The 26,239-nt window shown below is 38.4% G+C and overlaps 1 protein-coding gene across 1 annotated transcript in view; it reads left to right on the top strand.

Moving 5' to 3' along the window:
- The window catches only part of LOC139107973 (neurotrimin), a 131,944-nt gene that overhangs the window by 65,216 nt on the left and 40,489 nt on the right, over positions 1–26,239 (top strand). Inside the window, exon 2 of the mRNA XM_070665897.1 lies at positions 20,846–20,943. Within this exon, the coding sequence (XP_070521998.1) occupies positions 20,846–20,943 (98 nt within the window). The remainder of the gene's footprint in view (positions 1–20,845; positions 20,944–26,239) is intronic.

Genomic DNA, 26,239 nt, shown 5'->3' with positions numbered 1-26,239 from the left:
CGAAAACTGCACGTCGGCGATTTTTACGGCGAATTTTTGCCAACTCCGACCGACGGGGCGACCATAAAAATTAATTTTGCGAGTATCTTTGGACAAGATAAGCATTTATAAAGGCACTTTTACTCTATCTCATATTTCTTGATACACGCTACTTAAATATATATTTATATAATATATTCGCGCGCACATACACTACATCTCACTAATATTATGCAGTATTATCTATTCACGCTTTTTTGATTTATTGCGAGAGGGTCAGAAACTCCTTAAGAACTTCCTGAGAGAGTTGTGTTTTATAATAAGTAATCAGCCAAAGTAAACTTATTAATCTGGCAAGAAAACTTAAGGTGCTAATTAGATTTTGCAAACCCTCTTTACTTTCGTGATATTTTACATTTTTTTTTTTTTTTTTTTATCTTGCGAAGGACGAAACAGTTCACCGCGGTAATATTGCTTTGAAAGAAAAATGTCTCTTCTGTTTCGAGCACAATAAAAATATCTTTCTTTTTTAAATCGAACAATTGAATATACAAAGCAGCAGTAGTATCCTAAACGAGAAATAGATAGAAAAACCAATTCCGCATGAACGAAGCTTATTCGCCTGAAACGCAATGTAAACATTAAACGTCGCGCTTATATTACAGTTTTCTTATAAAAATACGCTAACTGTAACGTAAAATTATATTGCAATTTAATTTTTTAAATTGTTATTTGTTCAATAAATTAAATTCATTACTTTAAACTTTAACAAATGTTTCAAAAAAAGTATTTCGTATTATACTTTTTATTTTTTCGAGCAAAACTGTAATCAAACCGATGCATTTGCATCTTACATTTCATCACGTCGGACTGACAAAAGCAGTTGCCCGCACCGAATCGGTGGTCTACGATCGACATTCGACAAGACGACACAACCTGACGGAAAGCCGTTATGTACGAACGTAGGACGAGGCCCTCGGGGCTTGCAAGCCCTTCGTTTTCATCACTCCGCCCCGTTGCGCTTTCCGCTATGTCATCTGGAGAACGGGACCGGTTCCGGCAGAGGCGGTAAATGATTGAACAAAGAGAGCGCTTGGCCGTGTAAAAATAACGATCCAACACATAAAAGTGACCAGCAAGAGATGCTGGGGGTAACACCGGTACCGTTCTATCTATCGTTCCCTCTACCTCAAACATCCACCAAACCGCTTCTGGCTCCGACCTTCGTAAATCTTCGCGAAAACGGAGAAATACGCCGACTTGGGGCAATTTGTTTTTATAGGGAATCATGGGGCGGAGGTACACCACTCGGGGCATTACCTTGGGGTATCTATGCGAAGATGCTGAAATTCTCGCTGGCGCCAGATAGGGGCTGAACCTTCCGCCAAGGGATAGAGGTCAGTCCCGGTGCGGGACGTCTAACGAGCACGATCGCGAAACGCGATGTAGTGCGACGAACCCTAAGGGAAGGTTACGCCAGATAATTTCATAGAAAATCTTTTTTGCCAAGTCGATTTTTCTAACCCTATCGCGAGCTCGTGTGAGCGCGCGCTATTTCAAGATCTCGGCTTGCGAGAGCGCTACCGTGATAACGATTTTACGATATCTAAACGGGTAAAGTATATTTGTGCTATTCGAAACGGCTCTGTAGAATACGCTTCGTCCTAAAGAATTCACATAACAGCGACTACAGATGTTAACAATCGCAGGAACGATGCACGTTGAATGGATATATTTCAAGAGCACGTTTTACGTTCAAAACGATTGCTGCGCGAGATGCGATACGCATGAATGCTAAACGCGAAAGTAGAAAGTAAAAGTCGTCAATTCAACTTTTTGAATGGATACTACTTTATAAAAATTCAATTAAAAAACTAAATTAAATTTTATTAATTTGATCATTTTAATAAATTCTAATCAATTCTGATAAAGACTTGATAATCGTAATTTAAATTAATTAAAATTGATTTACTAAATAGTTATAGATTTTAAGGTAACTAATATATGCAGATACTTAAACTGTGACTAGAAGATAATTAATACTTAATAATTTATACTTAAATATTTTTTAAATCACAGTTTTTATCATCGGTATAATTCTCCCAATCGCTAGCACCCTACTGACCGTTATTATTTCAGTATTTCCATCTAAACTTCGCCGGTCGTCTTCGCAATTCACGATGGCAAATATAGAAATTTAATTAAAAGGTTTTATTTTTTATCTGCAATTGCAATTACAATGAAATCTTTTGTTGGACTTTGTGCATTCATTCACGAGACACTCAGCTAGGGATCCTACATGACAAACGAGCGCTACAATATAATTGAACTTGGACTAATTAATCCTTTCGTTCAGATTGAATCGTTATCAGAATTCATATAATAGAAGATTCTTATTTTTTACGTTCCTATCTATATTACTTTTTAATTTTATGTTAATTAAATATTATTTTCCTTAAATATAATTATCGGTATAATTATATTTTTCATAGATGTAATTATAATAATCGATTGTTTTTTTTTTAACTCGTTTAATTTGTCGACCTTTAATTATCGAAAAAAAAAAAAAATTTTAAACGTAGTGATGGACGTAATGTCATGTCGGGATAATGATTGTGAATTTATAATTGATCGAAAGAATACTAATGTGAACACGAGTATATTATTCGTAGATCATATTCATACGTTTCACAGATCGATCTATGCTAGATATCATCGCTCTTTCGGTCGTAATGCAAGGGAATCCGGCATGTAATCGAACAAAGGTTAATTGATGTGGCCTTTTAGTCGTTTGATGAATGTTACGGCTATTATCAATGGCATTTGATCCATTTCACCGATTACGTCCTTAACTAGAACGAATTTCTCTATGTCCCCATGAAGAGGGAGATAACATTATCAGCCATTATGCTGCCCGTTTGCACTGAAAGCAAATATTATTTAGCTTTGTGCCTGAATGGTAATATACGACATTTGTAAATTTAATTTCCGAGGTGTGACATGTGCGTTACAAATCGCTCTATCTCAATTTCACGCGCGTCTTAAAAAACTGCCCAGTCATATAATCACATAATTTTTCTGAAACAATGCGTGACAAATACTTGTGATAAAATACAACGGAAAATTATTTATTATTATTATTATTTTTTTTTTTCTTCTCGCATAATGTATTCTTGAAAAGTCGGACATCGTCACTTTTATTTAAACCGATTTATTGAGACATATTTTAATTTTAAATTAGCCAACAGCTATTTTTCATTAAATGGATCTTTAAGGCGTGGATAAAACGAGGTTGGCGAAGATTGAAAATAGCTAACTATCGAGAGACGATAAATTAAACCGGCTCGAAGTATCTGGCTTACTTGACTACGCCAACGGGCGGAGTCGCAAGATAAGGAATTTCTATCGTGATTTGCATTTTACAACGGTACAGATCGGCAGGATAAGAGGTTGAACTTGCATAGTATCGGGCACCAGATGTCTGACTACTTGAGACACGTTATCGAACATAAAGAATCTTTTTATTAAATCTGGTTTGAATCGTAGTTTTATGTCACCTCGTATTAATTTAATTCATATTTCTGCAAGTTACCATTTATAGAGTCACAATACAAGTACAAAATAAAAAGATCTTCCTCGCAGAGATTTGATAACATTTATATTTAAAAAATATTTAAAAAACAAAGACCCATCTTAAACCAAAGACAAAAGTATACTTTTGCAGCGTCTGCCGCGTATTTCCGTGGGAAGGAGCTAATTTAATATTTTCTAACCGTCGTTTCGCGAAGTGAACGGTCGGGTAGAAATGGAATTTTTATCAAGTCGATATCGATGAGCCGTAGATCAAGGGTACCGGCGCGATTTCTGCCTTATGCCGGAACTGATCAGCCGGATAAGATCTCCGGCTGCAATATCGCCAGCGGGAATGTTACATTGGCGACTGAACACGACTGGGAACCGGTAGGGACTCGGTGCGCGCGGAGATCGGGCTGTACTGAGGAAACGTAAAGCCATGTCACGTCTCGGCTTTGACCCGGGCCACCCTCTCTCGTTCGAACACACGTCCTCGCTTTATGACACCTGTTTGCTGGCGTTGCTTCTCGCGCCCGGTCGTCCTTTTCCTGGAGACTCCCTCTCCCCCCTGCCCTATTACCACCCATATCTATGGTGTCGACACTGCTACTCGACGCCATACGTTCTAATATGCTCGTCAAACCGATACGTTACCGTTACCATCGACACGTTGAATCGCACGGAGACCTATTGGGGTACCGAAGTGGTCCCCCGCTTTCTTTCTTTCCTCGGATTGTTGACGTGTTTCTCTTATAAACCTCGAATCTGTTTAGACGGGAAAACAGTATGTGCCGGTCGCAATATTCTGATAAACGGTTTACGTCAACAAAATTAACTGTCCATCTATCGATTACTTTTATTGAATTTCGGAGCGATCTCGTGAATGATATTTATCAAAGCACCGATCTTTATTTATTGGTATATCGCTTTATTCATTTTGACACTCAAAGCTATCGGTCGATTGAGTCACGGGTTTCAATATTACGTACATTTTTGTTGATTTCTACTTTTCACGTCCTAAACTGTGATACATCGCGTAAAAGAATTTTCCTGAAAATTTCTGAACTTTTTCCCATTAAGCTATGTAATATTACACAATGTAATACGACAGAATGATTAAATATTAAGTTACAAAAGGAATAATATAGATAAAAAATTATAAATATTATACATTAATATTTTAAAAATGTAAAAAAGTAATTTCTATACTTTTATAAATTAATATTTTATATTTATACAATCAAGTTATGTTTTATATAAAATATTTTTATACTTAAATATTTATATCATTTTCTCCTCGATTTTGTAATATTATTTTCATATTATATATTTTAGAATAATATTCTTTCTCGTTGAACATAAATATATGCAATCAGATATTTCTATCAATTTTCTTTCGCTTTTAAAGGCGAGCAGCCCATTTTCAACGCTCACACACACGCGCGCGCGCGCCAAACCATCTTTATTATATCTCACAGAACTTAGAAAAAGCGCACAGTGTTTCCATTGCAAGCCAGGTACGAGATATAGATTTTTCCTTAGCAGTTTGAGCCTTCTTCTGTTCTATCTCTTTGGTTGTATGTACTAAGAAGGTAGAACGGATCGAGCTGCTGCACTTCCGCAGATTGAAAAGTGCATTCAGTAATTTGTCGGAACTGAAGCGTCTAGTGTTACGTTTTATTCGTAAAATAATTTTATCTGGTTCTTATCACATATCAATGTAGAAATTAATTAATCCGTCAAATACATTTAATCAAATTTATATAACGTAATCATTTACTTAAAGTCTTTAAAATCCTCAAGAATTGTTGCGCAATATATAAATTATTAAAGTAACTCATAAAAGAACTAAGGAAAAATTTCTTGTTTACCTCAATAATAAAAATATTACGGAAAAGTAATGATGTTGAAATAAATTTGTGCCAAGACTTAAATTTTATCATAAACGCTCGTGATCCAAAAGTACCAGCGTAATTAACATGACCTAAATTATTCATAAGATCGCAGTAATTAAGTCGAAGAATTTTATAATCAGAGTATTCAGACTTTTCAATAGATTTCGTTTTTTTTTTTAATTAATCCGCCCAATTCCTAATTAATTCTTGTCAATGATAGAACTGCGGAGGGTAGTACCTTTGAAAATCGTATGATTCTGCAGCTGCCATTCGCGAGGTATAAAACCGAGCTTCTCCCGGTCTACTCGGCGCAAGATTTACAGGGCGAAGCATCAAGAATAGAGGGGCGTTACGCAAGGAAAAGTGGCTTGCTACTGTAAGTCAGTGACACACGACAAATTGTCTGGCGTTTCGACAGGAATCTAAAGGCAGATTTATTGCTCGCCAGTGTAAAGGCACTCGTGGGGGCCGTACCTACATCGCGCCGTCTTACAATCTGTGTCGTTCCGCCTTACATATCCGTCAATAATCGGCATTAATTAACGCGCGAAGAAAGAAATTATACCTGCCATTGTTCTTGGAAAGACGCGGTCAACACAACTTATATTATAAACTATTGCGGCAAAAAAGTCTTATTTCCTTTAAAGTATTTTTTTTTTCTTTCTTTCTTTTTTTTTAAATGTAATTATCGCAATAATTTTGATAATACGTGAATGTCGGTCGGGTTCACGACGATATCGAAATGTATCGGTTTTCGGTCAGCTTATCTCTTGTTAGCGTAATATGTACAACACGCACGTAATGTAATGATATTCAGTGAGGTGTACCCTTACGTTGAAATGTTTGTAAATGACACTAGCCAGATAATTTTGCTGTCCTGGTACCAATGTAAATATGGAATGCAATCCGTTCTCGCCCTACAACGAATCGGAGGGATAATCCATTCATCCGATACGCGAACCCATACAGAGAATGGCAAAACGCGTGATGGATTTACGCGATCCTACAATAAACGTGCTAATCCGGCTAATCGATGATCCACTGTTTTCCGCTTTTTGGAATAGCGTACATTTTCCGCGCACGCGAATAAATTCCCATTCGGTCGTAAGCAAGTAATGCGAGCCCCGGCCACGTGATATTAAAAATTACGCGAAATGTCTGATATCACGGGCTGCGTGAGGTGGCATTAATCGTGAATTATTTCGTAAATCCAAACGCAAATGTAATTAGGCGTGTTATTTCCGGCCGACTCTCTCCCTCGGCAACGTCAACTGATTCCGTATTTTAATTATTTCTCGAGTGGCACTTCGTGCTTTACCAAATTCGTAACACATTACAAATTTCGCGTTCAGGCAATATGTGCCTTCGAAATGCAGAACAGTTCAAACAATGCGAATTTCTATAATAAATATGATATTCTAACATTTCTCGCGTAATGCTGTATTTAAAATAACATTTCCACTTTTCATCAACATTAATCGAAAGTAAATATATGCTCCGATATCTTGATATAATATATTATTAAAATACTTTATTATTGTAATAAGGAAATAAAATTTAATTTAAAAAAAAATTGAACGTATTAAATTATAACTGAAATATAACAATGTTACTTTCGATTATTAATAAATTATTATGAATAAAAATATAATTAGTAAATATACTTATTAAGTATATAAATCCGTTGTTTTTACTTTTTTTTCTTTTTTTTTATCTCAGTATATAAACATATTTAAAAAAAAAAAAAAAAAAGGAATAAACCATTCATTTATTTCTGTTCTCTTTGCACGGAAATGTCGATATTACAGCTTAAATTACATAATGTGTGAAACTGAGGCGTTGATATTACATTGCACGCTCTATTAATCTTTGGAAGGTGTTGATTAAAGGACCAGAAATGCAACTGCAGGAGTCAAAGCTTGAGTTAAATGTACATCAAAGGTACCAATACAAGTTTACGTGCAGAAAATCTCTTTGACGTTTACCAGACGATAGGTAAATAGTGAGATAAAATTAAAGTAAATCTACCATATAAAGCCGAATATTGCGTGACGTTCTCACGAAGCATCATTTAAATTTTATTTTACAAATGGATAACGCATTATTTTAGAAATTTTAGACAAATACGCTTTTGTTACTTTTATTTTTGTATACCATTTTATATATTGCATTAAAATGTTTTGTTTGCGTAAAATATTCGAAATAATCGTACACTAAAATATACTTTTTTTTTTTTTTTTGTAAATAGAACCTAGCGTTATTTAATATTAGTAATTTTATCTCGGGCGCGAGAGAATGCATTTATCTATCAATAGATTACTTCGCAGTAACGAGATTGAGAATTTCTTTATCAAAGGAATGCAATTTTTCCGTCTTTACGTCTCACTGAATTCACTTTCTAACCGAGTAAAAGAATCTTGATGTCCAATCAAGCGAACTTCCAGCCAGAGCGCGGCTTTAAATGCTCCGCGTGATATTTTTATTTAAATCGCTTTTCGCTATCGGTAAAAAGAAACGCTGCGAAATCGCCATAAATTACGATTTACAGAAATTAGTAACATTAGCGCCTTTTTCATGTGGAAATTTCTACCTTTAAATTAAAAGAAAAAGAAAAAGAAAAAATAAAAACAAACAAACATAAGTCTGATTCTCACTGAAACACTGCAGCGTCTTTTAATCGGCGTGTTATATTACGCAGAAAATACGTGTAAAGAAAAAGAGAGAGAGAAAGAGAGAGATATCGGTTACTCGAAATGATCGCAGAACGATGGCTTCGAATTTACCGAACAATTCGTCGAGCAGCCTGAAAGTTAAGTCGACGTGCGGCTCGCAAGCGCAGTTTTTCTATCCATCCGAGTAAGAAGAAAGAAGTATTCATTGAGTATATGCCACGCTCGAGCGACGATGCGTCTTTCAGCGACTACTTTTCTTTTCGCGGGAGGCGGAAAGGTGGAAGGTACACACATAGAAAGTCTGCAGATCGATGAACCAGCCTCAGGCGCGAGATGATCCATCTTCCTCGCGGCACTAAATTGCATCTGCGTAGTTTCATACGAACGTGAGTATTTACTAGAGATTCGAATTCTTCGAGGCACGATTCCTTTCTACACTTATGCAACCGGAAACGGAAAGTATACGCCTGGAAAATTCGAGCCCGTAACTTTTCTATCGGATTCGTTTGATCCGGTGCGTTGAATTTACAAACGTTTTTTTTTTTTGGTTTTTTTTTTTTTTTTTTTTTTTTTTTACCTAGACTTCTCTTTCCGCGCCGGTTTAATATCGGTTCCTGAAGAAAACCTGCCGCCGCGAATCGATCCCATCGCGCAAATTTAATAGCCAAGTTCTTTGTCCCGGCCAAGTAATTCGACACGCGGCGTTATTTCGATCCTATAATATCTTACATGGCCAGATAAACTGAGAGATAGCCGAAACCGTCATGAAAGTAAACCGTTTGAATTCGTAGACCGGACCTGACCGCTGGCGGAAATCAACATGCTTCCCGCCAACGGCCATTCCCGTATCCCGGCTGATCTCGCTTCAGATCGCGTCTCTATATCCTCGAGATCGTCCTAGGAATGTTATTACCGGTCGTAATCCACAACGCGCAGAATATCAGACCCGGACCAACAGCCCACTAAAGCCTCCTTTAACCATCGTCCTCAGGAGACCGCTGTTACTTTTCCTTCTCTCTTCACTTCTCTATCCGTACAGCAAGCGAGCCACTATCGTACCCACGTTGCAATTATATACGGTATTCCCTTATTCCTGCTAAAAGCCAGAATAAGAGAATTTCCGCTCCGTTAATAACGTTTTATAACGCGAGAAATTCTGCTTCTGGACTTATGGAAAACCACCGTGGTTCTTGTTAATTCGAAACTTGCAAGTACAGTAGTATTATCAAATCAGCTGCTCCATTGTCGTCTCTTCTTTCTCTCTCTCTCTCTCTCTTTTTCTTTTTTGAAAGAATTTATTTAATGTTTTTCCAAATATTTGAGCTCCGCGCATTGATTGAATATTCACAGACGCAAAGACGGACATTGTTAATAAACGGCATTAATTAATGCACGAAGGTGACATATCGTCATTTTACACGCCAACCTAATCACGCGTATCCTGCTGTTCCGATTCGGAAACACAGTTAAAAAGTATGATAATAAAATGGTACGGTGTATAAAAAGATTGAAAAGTCAGTGATATGAATAATCAGCGAGAGCATTTAGAAAGGAAATGATTATAATATTTTGTGACGTTAGTTTTCTATTTTTCTTTTTTTTTTTTTAATGTACGGAAATCGAATTGATGGTGTATTTCATTCAAAGTTCATTTACTAGACTTTTTGGTGGTGGTTGAAAGACGTAGCAGATGGACGAACACGGTCGCGCGTAATGCGTTCCTCTTGTTTGCTCGTGCTGAAGAATGACGACAATTGAGAAGCTTTGTCAGCAACAATTTTATCTGACAAATACCTAGAGCTGACATTTCACTGCCGTCATTTGATAGTTTTATTTTTAAAACTGAGAATTACTGTTTCAACGTGGTAAATATACTATATACTGTAATTTTAATACATAAATAATTTATAATATCGGCATATTAAATTTTATCGAGCGCTTTTATAACTCCTTTTACTTTAAATAAATTCGTGTGAGCGCGTGCATGCGCGCGCGCGTGTGTGTGGCAGAAATTCCATCATAAAATGATTATTAACAAATTATTTGATACAATAAATGAAATCATATGATTTCGTTAATTAATTAATTTCTCGAGATATAACGTAAAAATACTTTTTTACATTGTAATAAATGGAAATCGAAATAAAAATTGAAATAAAAATTTGTTGAATAGTACGAGTGTTACATTTTAGAAAACTCACGCGAATAAAATTTTTGTAAGTAAAATTAAAAATTGCTTGCATAGAAATGTGTTGTATTTAATAACTAGAACGCGTTCCACGGTTCCGGCTCCGCTTTTAGACGAGCCATTGATTTTTTGACTTGGGACTCTTTTCGAAAAAACCGTTCACCCATCGCGGACGCGGCAACGGGACATTTTATACGGCCTGTCACTGCGCGCGGTCTCAATTTATCGTCCATAAGATTTTGTGTTTGTCGAGATACCCGCGTAGAACCCGTAGGACACAATACAGAAAATTAATCAAACGCCTTGATCCAATTCTATTCAGCGTGAAACGGTGTGTCGGGCGCGCGAGATCGCAGCCATCGCCGCTCTGTCACTTCTAGAGGACTGAATAGCGGAAATAGATTCGAAACAGCGCTGAGTGATCGCGTGGCCCACCGATGATTAATCGGGCCGCTCCAGCGAAATAGAATTATTGTGTCGCGACAACAATAAATGACACGCACAATCACTGCAGCCCGGCCTCTTGTTGCCGGCAGCCTGGCCGTCACTTCGGCACTCGTTCGCCGCGCATTGTTTTATTTCCGGACGAGAGAACGGACCTGTCCGCGGGGCGCAGTCTGCTCGATCCTGCAACTCCCATCGCGACCGGTAGATAAACGCTTTTCTCACAGGTACGGGCCGAAACGACGTGCCAATTTGCTGAATCGTGATAGAAAAAAGGGGGAAAAAAAAAGAAAGGAAAAAAACAGGGAACAGAGAGGAGAGAACCTCTTGTCCCCGAACTACTTCCGCCCGCATTATTTCGTGGTCCGTTCGGTACGCGTGATTCGTTCAAAAAGCTTTAAATCCCATTGCCCCCCCTCCTCCTTTTCACTTAATTGCTTTTTCTATGTTACTTGGGGGAGTTATTACGTTAACGCCCGCGCTTTAAACAAGGAACTTGCCGGCGACACAAAATAATCGCGGAACAGAAAGAAGCAGAGTTAACGAGTTTTCAAACCTAAATCCTGATTCTACGCCCGCGACGTGGATTTCCGTTCGCGGAATAACGTTTGCAGTGTTTTCTATCAATGTCAGCTTTAATCGATTCGACCGCGACGCACGTTGCTCACTCGCGTACACGCCGGTGCGTTCCGAAAAAAAATCGTGTCGTATAAATGTCATAGTGTACGGCAATTTAATATACCAGTGGGACAAAATTATCGGCTGAAGGGAAAACGGCGTTTAGGCGAACATTTGTCGAGGGAACGTCCAAAAAAAAAAATATATATATATGTATAAATTTTTCGAACGGGGCGAGCGCCGTTTCACGGCGATATAAAGCTGATACGCACGTAGCTTACGAGATAAAGCGAATGTGAATTCGACGCATCCATATTCGGTGGAGTTTTCGTAGAATCGCTACAAACTGTTGAAATAGCCAGCTTGGAAAATATTTCCTTTTAGAACGCTCGGCATTCGTCCGACGCACAGGCGTGGAACGACATTTTTATTTGTCGGTAGAGACAAAAAAAAATATATATATATAAAAGTTATATAGAAAACTCCATCCGAATAGGCCGATAGAGTTACCCGCCGCAGTTCCACCACTCTATTCGGTTTCTCTGCCCATTCACGTATTACTTTCAGCTGTTGAATTTGATTAATTGGAACAACATTCCGGAGCGCGAGAAAGTGCTCAAACTGCAATGTAAACTGAAACGCGGTACGCGAACAGCGGAGAGACGCGGCGCGAAAACATTTTTCGAAATATCTCATAGTTTACTTGCACGCTGCTAAGTATACGATGGCAATCCTACGCGACGGAATATCGCGCGAGTCCATTTTTACAACGAATAAATTGATGAAATGTATACACCACCGCGCTGATTATCACATTTTGTCGGACGCGCAATTTTTAATAAATTACCATAGAATTGCAGGGCGCTTGGTATAATTAAACATATCGTAACGATATTACGGGGAGTTGAAGTGAAAGGGGGAGTCTTTAGTCGATAAATATTGAGCGTTGAAATTAAAGTCGTTATCTTCCGTCTGCGAAGTGACAGAAATCCCTAATCGCCTGTGAACAATTTTGATGGAAGAGCGATAATTTGATGGTCTAATGACGAAAGCAAACGAGAGAAAGATAAATGCTATTCGCCCGAGGGTCAATCCAAATGCCGTTATACACACAAAGGGAAACTATGGAAACAAATGTGATGCGTATGCATCATCCCTCATTCATGAACGTCTGAGCGTATAAACGAATTTTAACCGAGTTTTAATGGATCGTGTATAACGATATAATAATATACTCGCGAAAGAGACAACACATTCTTAACGCTCTGGATTAAAGCACTTTTTAATAAGTAATTAAAAAAAAAAAAAAAAAAAGAAAGAAAGGAAGACCGAATTATTTTGTAAAATTAATCGTGAAATTATTTAATTTTTAAAAGATACGTGGATATGTTTTATCAAATCCATAATATACATTAACAGTTTTACATATGATAAGTTACTTTGGTGTAATTTATAAAACATAATAACGCCAAATTTTTTTTCTTTCTTTTTTTAATTACTGTGTGATTTTACGTTCTCGAGCAGTGCAGGATAAAAGTTGTAATACTAGTAGTGTTTAATAATTCCAAATATAATGTCACAACGATGTAATGTATAACATTGTAGCGACTAAATTTGATCGCGGGTTTGTTATCGTAGCGATAACTTTGATAACATATGATGTTCCTAATCAAGAGATTCATTTCGAGAGTCTATATTAATTATCCTAATAAAGGACTAGGATCAAGAAACAGATAGCAGGCGTAACCCTAGGGGTAATGAAATGTACACACTGGGACATATTATATTAACCAAGCATACGAGCTGACGGTAATTTACGGATACAAATGGCATGCTACTTGAAACTACGATGACGTAATTGTTCGCAATAATTTTGTGGCAATTGCACATTTCCAAGAGAAGCGCCGGATAAACGAAAGACCTGGCTCGATCACATTTCGCCATTTGGTACAAAGGAAATCCTTTTATATATATATATATATATATATATATATATATATATATATATATATCATTTTTAAAGTTTAAATTAATTATGTCAACTTGCTAGTGTGCTCCAGTAAATATTATAGCTGTAATAAAAGTATAATACGCTCCCTTCGAAATTATAGCGTACGAAAAAGTTGGTTTTAATTAATTTGCCTTGGATGCTGCATAAAAATATTGCGTAGAGGGTCCTTTGTACCTTGTGCTCTCCGGCACAAAACTGATGTAAAATATGAGGTCAGCGTGTACCCAACTTACGTTTCATAAAAATATCACCCATCCTGCTTTGTATCTGATCTCCACTTTTAAGAGTACCATAAAATTCAACTTCAGCGAGACAATTATTCAAAGGACTTTTACGGCGAGTACTTAACATATTTCCTAATAAATGGAGTCGCGCTTTTTGTTATGGTTATAGAAATCGTAAGATGGAGAGAGATATGAAAATAGGAGTAATGAAGTTTAAGAAAGGCGAACAGTTAACTGCCTCGTTACATATTTCAATCTAAAAGACATACTTTAATTAATGGACGTAGTAAAATGATCAATTTTAAATAAAAAAGTCCATTGAATTCTCTTAAATTGAATTTTATTTATTTTCCAAAAAAAAAGAGAGAGAAAGAGAGCGGAAAAAAATCAAAGTCACGAGTTTTATGAAACTTGCCATAGCAATCGTATTAAACCGTAAAGTTTTTATAGCTCCGATGTAATTTTATATTGATAAGCTACATTTAATTCCCAATAGCCCGCTTTTATGCGACGCTTTAAGGACACTTATCCCATTAACTCCTGGTCTCCGAGCAACCCGGCCCTTGGCACGTACCTCATAGCTTTTTTCATCTTTTTTTTTTTTATTATTAAGGATAAGTTTGCTTTAAAAATAATCTTTAATGCAAGCGGAAGAGTGTTTCTTTATAGGTCAGTTCTCTACTCTAACGAACCGCTTGAGGAAAAGATGCCGGAATATCCAAAATGTTGAGAAAGGGCCGGAGCGCAATGCGCGAGAACTTTCAGAGTAAGAACACCGCTACGAACTCCGTCGGTCGAATCGCGGGGATGAACGTTAATTAAATGAATGAAGTCAAATCAAATTTGTATGCTCAAACGGCGCTTCGATAAAAGCAGCTGGAATATAAATGACAGCCAATCGAACTTATTCTAGATCGGTAATGACTTTTGCATTATTATGCACCGAAGGAGGACGACGAGAAAAGAGAAAAATTACCGTGTGAATCAACAAAAATTTATCGGCCCTTATCACAATTTGCCGATGTGACAAGGGCAATTAAACGTGAAAGCGACGCGACTGGATTTTAATACGTAATTAATTATAGGTAACGCTATAAAATTAGCCGTATCGTCGATTTTGAAACATTGATTGTGCGCCAAACGGCGCTCATATATATCTCATCGATTGCCTTCAACCACGCGAATGTAATCTGGCTACAAAGGAGTCAAATTTCGCAACGCTTCGCGCTAGTTACATGCATATCAGACACGCCACGCTCTGCATATCTTGATTTGACAGGTATCCGAATTAATCGACACCTAGCTAGGCGATGTCCATGGTTATCCGACAAACTATCAATCCCACGAAGTACACGTATGCCATACTGCCAACTATCCGTAAGCTAAGCCTTAGCATCGCGGCCAACACCTAACTTAGCCCCCGAATTTAATGTTCTCATTTCGCATAGGTACATCGATATTCTATAATACTAGAATAAACCATGCACGCGCTACGCGCGCGCTATTTTTTGAGAGACCTATATTATAAACTACGAAAATAAAATCATGCGACTTACCAATCTGCTTCAGCGGAGTTGTAGAGTTCACTTTCGTTGACAGCAGTTCGTCGATCTGTAACAAAAAAAAATATATGTAATTTAATAAACGGCAACAATAGAAATAATTAATCAGTTAATTCATGCGTAACGCATCAATTTTTTATAGAGAGGATTATTCATTTAAAAATGTATCAACTCTTACTCTGCGAAACTTATACATCGATATAGACGTATATATCTTTAAATTTTCACTCGAAAGTATAAATATATAATGATAATCTTGCGTCACACCGACGAAACATCAATTTATATACGAGATAGAGAGAGGAGAGAGTATTGCTCGAGTGCAATATTCTTCAGCGCGCGGACGGCGTGCACGTGTATATGGTTTACGTTGTATGGCTATAGTTTATAATACACCGAGCTGATTATAACTAATATTCCGTTATTCTCGTTTACCTCAGAAATACGCGCGTCACGTGGTTTCCTAAGCTCCATACGTTGCTCGTAATATTCGACTGCGCGCCGTTTCAGAACTTGCCGAATGTGGAATACGTGCCGGCTAATGATACTCCCTCGTGTGCCAGTCGAAGTGGATTATCCGAAGTGGCTCGTTAAACCGTATTCTATTCCACTTTAAGTAGAGCCCTTTGAGTGTCGCCGGTAAATACCGCGTAAACCATTTCTGCTAATATGTTTTGCGGCGAAACGTGTTGGGAGCCATTCGCTTACCCTACATACTCGCTTAATTAATTAGCTTTTGCGCTCCATTGTGTGTATCATGTTACGTGGAAATCTCTGTTGGCTCCGTGCTATCGCGGCAGGATGCCGTATTTGCCTTAGACATTTTATATTTACGGGGAACTCTCCAGCCGCAAGTTACGATCATTTTGCAAGGATTAATTTCAATATTCAGTTAATTGTCCGTTGCGTAAGAGATTAATGAACTGAAGAGCCGTTTCAGGAAAATTTATTATTATATATAAATGTTGGGAGCAAATTTACCGGACACCACACGTATTTACGGTACGGCGTTTATTTTTGTCGTACGTCAGATCCGCGACTGATGCGATCGCCATAACGGTATATCGGCTTTAAATTTTGACGATTGGCCATTTAAGCGAGGAAACTATAAATACCGATGTTTTCTAACAGCGAGCGGAGTTTTGTGATAAAAAAAGTCGCTAAGATAAGGTCGAATAATAGACGTTGAACGCGCGCAACTTTGTTGAAATATCTGTAATATACACGGCGACTGTAACACGTTGGTGGAACTCATTTAATAAATCTAACCACGGCATCTGCCAATGAATCCTATTTTTATTTTATTTGTAAATTACCATCCTACGCAAATAACCCCGCACCGAGCGTATGCGTGATTCAGCGTTAAATTGTTACAGAGATTAACTCTCTATTTAGATATCGCATCGTTAATAAATGCGCGGGCTGTATTGATTCTACAGCATGTTAATGAACGGTTTGTGTGTGATCGGATTTAAATCAAGTATTATAGCGATTGAAACGGATACTCCGGGCCGAATAATCAGTTCAATTTTCAACCAGCACTTTCTTTTCCTCGCGTGCCGTAATTAAATATACGCGCGGAGATCGGTATCGGCATTAACGGTATTTCGCTACTTGGCGGATACTAGACTATTTAATGAAAAATTCCGCTACGTCGCAATATTCCGCGATCGCCCAACGGCAAACGGGGCATGTATCGCGCATCCGGAGACACCCCTTTAAGATATCGAGCGGAACTTAATGACGTCTAAACGCCACCGGGAAGAATTCCGAGGAGCAAAATTCGTTTGACTATCTAATGCAATTCGTTGCTGATCCCATTGAGGATTTGAATACGCACCGATAATCTCTCCGTGGCAGGGTACCGCAGATTACTTTTGGGAAAGAAACTTGTAGCTCTTTCCACTTTAAAAAATGATAATGTTTAAAATAGATTAAATCAGAAAACAATTTGAGGGCTATTTAAGCGTTGAGGATATTTGAAACTTTGATGTACTTTATCGCCATGTCAAATAAATAGCTCGCGACGTTTTTATAAATTTAATTATTTTGAATACTAATATGTGGCTTTTTCTTTTTGCAAAAAAAAGATTATTTTTATTCTTAGCATATACTGTCATTAAATTTTGAAGAAAATAAAATAGGATTGTTTGAAAATTTAATTGTAAAAAATATAATTAATATTATACGAACGTAAAACATATTTAGAAGGAAATTTTGCAAGGCAGTATGCGGGAACATATTGACGAAGCAACAATTAACAATTTATTTAACCGCAAATGTCCTGAACACGCGTAAATTTAGAGCAGCATGTTGCACCAATGGCGGCCACTATCACATGATAATCCCTTAATTTGGTAATTGATTTATCATGCATTATCTGTGATATAAAACTAACAGAATCGCGAATTAGCGAAGTTAATTAAAGCAAACACAGACACAGAGCTTTTACGGTTTGTCCGAATATTTGCTGTTGGCGCTAATCAAATTCCCTTCAATCGAATTCTCTGCAATCACGTAAACCCTGATCAAATATAAAAAAAAAATGTATTACACAGTAACTTTTAAAATTATTCGGAAACTAGAAAAATTCTAAAGATATTTAAAGCACACGCTACAAAGTAAAGTTTTTTTTTTTTTTTTTTCTTATCGTTCTTATTATGTGACTCGACATTATTTATAGTTATACAATATTTGGTATGTGGTAAATTAACAGTTTTGCGCGAAATATAGATTGCAGAATTCACGATGCCACAATAATTGTTAATATCAATAAATGTAGACGAGTAAAATCTCTATTTCGTGATTTCTGAATTTTTGCGACAGATTTATTGATTTGCGTCACAGATTTATACGTTGTACACGGTGATAAATTATGGGTTTAAAAAATGTAGCGAAAATAGAATAATTCAATTTCTGCGGGCTGAGAAACGAGATTTTATATCAAAATGTTTTACTAATAACAGAAAAAAAATTTTGTTTGCATTCTACGCTCGAGAAGTATTTGTCTCGTAAAAATTCATCAAATTAGGTATGACATGACACTGAAAATAAGTTTTAGTCGACGTGCTCGGTCATTACTTTCGGAATCTTTTAAGAAAATTTACAATTCGCACGAGAAATGAAGGAACGAACTTCCTTTTAATAGAACGTCCTCGGACTTATCGGCTCCGTGTAGAATTATGGCAGGAATAACAATCACAATAGTTCGTTTACATATCAAGCCGAGTTGGAAATTTCGTTCGGCCGTGCTCAAATTTAGTTTCTGAGGAAAACGACCCCTTCGTACAATAGCAAAGTTAATGCACACTTCCTGTGATATTTATCGAGGCAAATTTTGCGGCGCTGCATGTTATTTACTTCAATTTATTATTGTGGATTAACGAAAAGAATAAAATTAAATTGAAATTATCGCGTGCGCTCGTTGCTATTAACAGGATATTTACCGATCTGTAATTACCATTTTGAGCGATTCGAGGGATGATATGGTCTGCAATTTCGTTCTCGCTGGTCTGCTTCTGATGGTACTACATGTGTCTGCGAGTACTCGACCGACCCGGGCTAGCTTTCCTTGCTGAATTCAATTTCCCCGAGTCCACAGCGTCAGATCGCAGGTGCGTCGAGTTGCTTCGATCGGCAGAGATTGCATGTTAGCGAACGGAAAGAAAGTTACCCGTAGTTTCTGGCGCTTGATCGGGACGACGTATCGCGAATATTGCAAATTTTATTTCCACATTCGTTTTGGTTGATATTTAGAAACGCATTTTTTTTTCTTTCTTTTTTTTTCTTTCTTTCTTTCTTTCTTTTTTTCTTCCTTTCTTTATTAAGTTTTCCTTTTCCTATGTACATCGCTTTCAAAGCGTTCGACAAACTGTGTTCGGCAAATCGTGAAATGTAAAACTACATGAAAAATCATTGAAGTAATGCGCGCATTTAGTGAAAAAGAAAAAAGAAAAATTTAATAAGTAAACTTTAGGTGGTTTGTAAATTTGTTTTAGCCGCGTTTTTTAATGTGCGGTAACATGAAAATTTAATGATGCTTTCAATCGGACAAAAATATCCGCGATTGATGCACGAGTGAAAGCCGGCGAATGACGAAAATGTCGCGATACCACGAAGACTAAAACTGCCCCGGCAGACTCGCTTCAGTACCGAGCTAAACATAGATGATCGAAGGCGTATCGATCTACCAATTGTGTCGGCGACCGCGGAGTAATCGCGATGGAGTCAATAATCCATGATCCGCTCAACTTGGGAACAGCTCTATTCCGACGTGTAATTGGGATCAGTGCTTATCTGTTGGCGCACACCGTGTTCCAGGCTCGATCTCCTCGCCGTTTCGCCTCGCGCCACCTCGCTCCTCACCTTCTTCCGATATCACCTTCTTCACGCGGTACGTGTATACCGTGGCAATATTTGCCCCGAGGATTAAATCATCGCGGACCAATTCGTTATGACCTGTGCTGATTGATTTCCATCATTTAGTACGCAATCGAACGCCGAGGTTGATTTATTTTATTTCTTCTTTCCTCTGTTTTTTTTTTTCCCTCCCTGTTTTTTTTTTTTCCCTCCCAGAATGCGCACGTATGTTGGCTCTCGCGTTGGGAGCGATGGCGCGCGATGCACCAAATGTATCGCGCACGAGTTGTCTTGCCCGTGATACGTGACGTAAATAGCTTTGTTTAAATAATCCCTGTCGCCGCGGAAAGGACGGGGGGAAAGGAGGCCGGTAACGGCGCAGCGAGAGACGCGGCACATTGCTCGACTGCAGACGCAGGACGAGCGGTGTTCCCGGCAACGACGAGCGCCAACATAATGATATTCAGAACTTCCAGCGAGACGCGCCGCGCTGTCGAGGAACGCGAACATTTCGGGATGGATACGGAGACATATTTCAGCGTACACGTGCCAACCCGTTGCTCGCCCACGCGGCAGGCAGCCGCGTGTGTGATGTGTCGCGCGAAACCAAACTGTTTCACGTCAGTAAATTCACGGTAGCGTATATACTGCCGATACAGCGAAACGCCGGAAATGAATTACACTTCTCGTGGAGGTCGCGCGTCATCTGGCTACATTCCGAAGGATACCATCAGGAATTTAATGTATTTTTTTTTCTTTTTCGAGTCCTCGCGGGATCGCCATTCCATCGTGGCCGAGCCGCGCGGGACTCGATATTTTGCATTTCGCGTTCAAAGCCCCGCTTGCATACCGCATTTCGTTTGGCGAATAATTTAATAAGTCACTAATTTTGGTTTAATCGTACGCGCTTTGATAATATTTAAGTTTAATTCATTATGCTCCTTGATATTGCGTTAATCGTAATTAATCGTATTATGTAATAGGAAATTTAGTATCGCTGATCCTATCGAAGCCGGGCAAGAGCCCAGCGTCGCGTTTCCGCTCCCCTCCGGCGTACGAGCGGCGGTTCCGCTTCGCGTGGCAATTAATTTAATGAGATGTTAATTCGAGCTTTTAATGAGAACGTAATTTATTACGTCTAATCTTGAATGCCGCGGCGATCGTAGACAGCCGCGTCAACGATGGAATTTTATCGGTTGCCGAGCAACGATTATCTCGCGCCGTCCTACCGATACGCTTTAATAGCGTTCGAGCGTGGTCAGACGATATAACGAAATGTTGTTAATGGGTCACTTAGCATTTACCGTCGCCCTGTTTCAGAGGGACCGAGCTTCAGCGCACCAATAACAAACGTGACGGTCCCAGTGGGAAGAGAAGCTATCCTCTCCTGCGTCGTAGCGAACCTTTCTACGTACAAGGTAAGCTGCCAAGCGCACGACACCTTTTAATCTTGCACCGCGTCGATTTCGCTTTGCATTACGGGGAGAGTCCATGCAAACGATACCGAAAATACCGAGAATCCCGGGGAACGTCGTGCAAATAATTTCGATTATTTCAGAGCATTCGCCGGGAATGGAATCGCAGATAAATTTAAATAAAAAAAATAAAAAAAAAAAAAATAAAAAAAGAGAGAAGAATAATAATTTAAAAAAATAATAAATAAATAAACGAAGCTTTAACAAATCGGACTGCAGGGAGCGATCGCGGCAAGAGCGAAATAAAAACGGGCAATATCTAATGCAATGCGGTGCTTCGCGGAGTTGGTCGGTCGAGATAAAAAATGGAAAATCGTTATGGACTGATAAACAAAGTTTAATTTAGCTGCCAGTTACAACGGGCATGCCCGCGGACTTGATTGCCCAGAATGTATTCCTCGGCACGCTGCAGAAACGTGGACGTGCACGAATGGATTCCGCGGTGTGACAAACATCGTTCACTGCAAGTCCGCAAAGTCTGATGAATTAAAGTTCATTCATCATGCGGGAAAAATTTATCCGTGTCACACATCGCTATGGATCTTTTCGCTGTATTGTACGCGGACGCGGCTTTATAAATAGGAAAAGGGGGCGCGTTGCAAGAGTGATTGACGCATCAATTTGTGAAATTTAAAAGATCCCCGACGAACAATCGCACGGCATAACATTTACGCCGGGGCGTATTAAATCCTTTTAACATCCCGTTAAACGTTTAACGCGGCAAGACGTCGATTCGACAAATCCCGGCGCGTCGAGAATATTTTGTGTATTTATCGTCCGGGGTATTTTATCCGCGTACATATATTCCTCGAGTGTCGCTTTCCCTAGTTTCGTCCTTTCGGAAAGTATATTGCCAGAATTCCATTCTTACTTCGAACTTTTGAGAGAAAGAGGGGAGGGGGAGGGAGGACGAGAGGGGGGAAGGGGAACGTCAAATAATGCGAGTTTCACCATTACGTGAAAAACATTCACCGAATTCCTACGATGTTCACATTCTCAAGGCGCTACGAATTCCCGCCGGTGGATCACATATTTCGCGATCCGGCGGCGTAGTTTTGGAAAACCTCTGCTTCCGGTGCGGCTAGAGTATTGCATTTTCCAAGGTGATACAGACATGATATTAAACGCGGAAAATATATATATATATCTACATATATGTATATGTACGGACATTATATAGGCCGTTGTTGATTGCGCACAATAGCGTGGCGTGCTTAATTCGCGTGACCTATCCGTGAGCTGCACGAATTTTAATATTATTTCTGAATGCACGTTCTTAAAGCCGGCTGGAATTAATTTTATATATTCCCTGAACGGCGAGGTGAAAGACAATAGCGTGCGCACGAGAAACGGAGGTATTAAAAGATTCGTTTAAAGCAAAAATATCTCAAACTGATTTGCTTGACAGACTTAGAACCGGACTTAGACCGAGTGTGGCAGATTAAGTCAGGATATTGCGCAATTACGGTTCGCGGAGGACGAAAAGCGGTTATATCGTAGCTCACGCGTTTCCTCTGTAGCCTACATAACGCCGTAACGGCCGGAATAGCGTTTTAATCTCGAAATATATTATTCGGAAATTAAAGGGGCTCGACGAGGCGAGCCACCACTATGCGGTAAGAAGAGCTTTAAGATCGTTGGAGAAACTCACCGTAATTATGCGTGATTGTGCTGCAATTAGCGGAAGCGTTACTATTTTACTTAATTTTGTTGTAAAATTCAAAAGCGGTTTTAAAGTGCAATAAAGAATATTATACGAGAATGTATTATTAAAAATAAATTAATAGGCAACAAATACGTTTACCGATTTCACAATATTAAATGCTAACACAACAACGCATGATTAAATTAATTGACAAGTATCTCATCCGCCACTTAAAAATATTTGATATAACGCTTGATACAATATTCGACACAATATAAGGCATAATATTCGGCATATAAAATTTTCTATAACGCGTTAAATTGTATGAAGAGAAAAAAGTGAGAGAGAGACAGAAAGACGGACTGATAGCCGAGGGGTGAGAAGTGAGACGGGGGTGAATACAGTGGTACGTGCTGCGCAGGAGCTACGTTCCCCCACTACAATTGAATAAAAAATATAATATTGCTTATAAATCCATTTAACATATTTAATATAATCAAAAAATTAATTTAATATATTTTTCAAAAAATTAATTAATGCAGAAGAAATCGCGTAATCTGTACGTAATAAATTTAACAATTTTTGCCAATTATTATACATATATTAATTAGCGCGGTACTCCGAAGATATTGTTACATCGTTGATAAACTTGTCGTTTAGAAATATCAAATTAATTATTTGACGTGCAGCTGAATAAAAACGTTATTTTTATATCACCCGTCGGCCGACGGCAGACAGCTTTTTCTTTTTAAGAGTGCTCATGTAGCCATCACGTGAAGATGATACACTTTTAGATTTTTCACGAAAGGGAAGTGTCTTTATATATATAAGTATAAAATTGATATTTTTTTCGATCCGCGAAGACGTTATTGATATCCGATAATCTTAGCCGTCGGCAATTTCGCGGTCGATCTCGCTGTCAGTTTCGGTGCGCGTATACTTGACGTGAGATAGTGCCACGTCTCTTGATACCGTTGATTGCTCATATATTGGCTATAATTATTTGCACAGTACTCCGTACCGATCGTATATCTTGTCCTCGCAAGCCATTGATCAAGATACAATCGATTACCAGTAAATCACTTTGCAAGACGCTCTAATTACGGAATATGCGTTCGTAAAATTTGATTAACCACGCGATTCGAAAGTACCTATGATATATCTCTACTTTGAATTTTGAGATCGGGACGTTTTTGCACTGCACGACGTTGGCGCAATGAAACTCAAGCAGCGATGTTTGGCTCGACTCTGCCAACATCCGTCGAACAGATCGGGAAGATAACAATAAAACGGAAGTTGGCCGGAGTTACCTAAGAGGCGGTCGATTTTTATCTTCGGTCTCGTGCCAAAAACAATTAACCTAACGATTAAGGTCAGTGTAAAGAGAGAGAAAAAAAAGAAAAAAAAAAAAAAGAGTTTACGTTAATATTCGTTACTTTCCTTTTTATTGGGAATTTACAAAGAAATGCCCCTCTTTTCTTTTCCTTCAACACGGCGGTGTGATAAATTCGAATGGAACATGTGAAAACACGGGGAATAACGAGATCGATAACGCGCATTTCGCTCTAATTTTAATTCAGGGTACATTGTACCGTGTCTATCGCGCGGGTTATTTTTCGCGATATATTTGTTGCGTGATAATGAAGGTATATAAACGTTAAATTTTCACACACGGTACGTACGAGCATCGGCATGCTTCCGCTGGATTATTTTTATAATCTCACCCTTTCCGCGGAGAGCGAAAAAACAATTGAATCGCCAGCAATCAAGTGCGTCGCCGTAAGTGCGGATTTTCAGTGATTATTTTATCAACTCGTATAACGAACGTAACAATAACGAGTGTGCCGAAACGATACTATTGAAATAACGATCACATGCGCGTAAAATAGTATTTCATTTTTCCATCTATACATCAATTCGACTAATTACATCCTGGTGGACAAAAAGAAAAAAAAAAAAGAAAAATATATATTGCAATAAAGCGTTTACTGTAGGCCGATTTTTATTTGCGTAAAACAAAATTTATTTAATGTTATAATAAAATATTTTTATTAGCATAAAAAATTAATTTGATATAAGGTTTAACGTATAATTATTTTTAGCGCTAGGATCGTATTTCGCATAATTCTTATTCGGCTTTAATATAATATCGTACGTGACATAACGGTGAAGTGTTATTAATCTTAATAATTACGCGAGCGTAGATATTTTAATTCTAGCAGGCTTTGGTACTTAAACAAAGGGAAAAGAATGAAGACGAATGACTCGTATTGATTCGTACACGGGAAAGCACAGCCACGTATCGGGCATGCACGCATTAAGAGAAAGATGATAGATCGAGAATAATATTTCCAACGACCTACTTCTCATCGGTGAAGTCTAAATCGGAATAAAATTATTGCATTCGATTTCTCTAAATATCTGTTTCCAATATTTCGTAAAATTGATCGAACTGGAAAAAGCCAGTTTGATATTACAATACTGCCGCGTTAAAATGTTGGTAGGGGGAAAAGTTGCACATTCCGTACTTAAAAAAAAAAAAAAGAAATTAAAAAATTAAAAAATAAAATAAAATAAATATGAGAGACAATTAGGAACGAATTCATTTGACGCAAGCTTCCACGGTGGGAACATATGATAACATCTCGCGTACGCCGGTTTTATAATTTATCAGAAGCCATCGAGTTACGCGCGATTCGTTAGACAGAGATTTGCGATGGATGAAAAAATCCAAGGATCAGCTTCGTTAATTCTGATCGTAATAAACCCGAGTGAAAATTAATTCTCATCGTTACCTAATAATTAGCTAGCCAATTTCGTGATTCATCTCGTGGCTGTCTAGCAAAACTGTCCAGCATTGAATCAGAAATGTAACACTCATTATTACGAGCTAGATATCTAAACGTTTTTCGCTCGTATTAGTATATCGCGCGTGCTGACTTTACGCAACGCTCGACTGTCGAATTCGCTGGTCGCCGGGATCGACGACCGCCGCGGGGTAGTGTGAGTACGTGCGTGTGTTGACATCTGGCCGGCACCTTGCGCTCGAAACTCGCAAGGTGGAGGACGCGCGGGCAGGGGACAGCGAGAACCAGTTTTTGCCCGGCGAATTCGGCAGTCGAGCGAGCGTTGCGTAAGGTCAGACCAAAACAGTAAACAAGTACGCGGCGAAAAAACGTCTAGACATTTGTTTAGATACACGGTACGCGCTGGACAGTGACTAGACGACCAATACTAGACAGATTTTGTTTTTTCTTTTTTCAAATGACAACTTTATTTTATGAAGATTACCACTAATTAAGAAATATATTTAATTTGCGCGATCCAACCACTAGCTGCAAAATCAGATTAACTAGATAAATTTCTACTCGGAAAGTTTCGGGCACGCGAGTACGGCCAAGAAGAGTCAATATTTCACACATTCGCGCACACGTCCAGCCAGATTTACACGCGCCGCCTACACACACATATAAACGTAGGACAAGCGTGCGCACATCCTGCAGCAAGTGGTTGAATTACTGGCGCCCTTCTATTACGCGTGATGAATACTTCAGCGCACTTGTTTCTCAGACGTAATTTTCCTGGACGGTAGTC

This window comes from Cardiocondyla obscurior, linkage group LG14 (genome assembly GCF_019399895.1).
Source record: "Cardiocondyla obscurior isolate alpha-2009 linkage group LG14, Cobs3.1, whole genome shotgun sequence".
Lineage (NCBI taxonomy): Eukaryota > Metazoa > Arthropoda > Insecta > Hymenoptera > Formicidae > Cardiocondyla > Cardiocondyla obscurior.
This window is presented reverse-complemented; position numbering and strand designations above follow the sequence as displayed.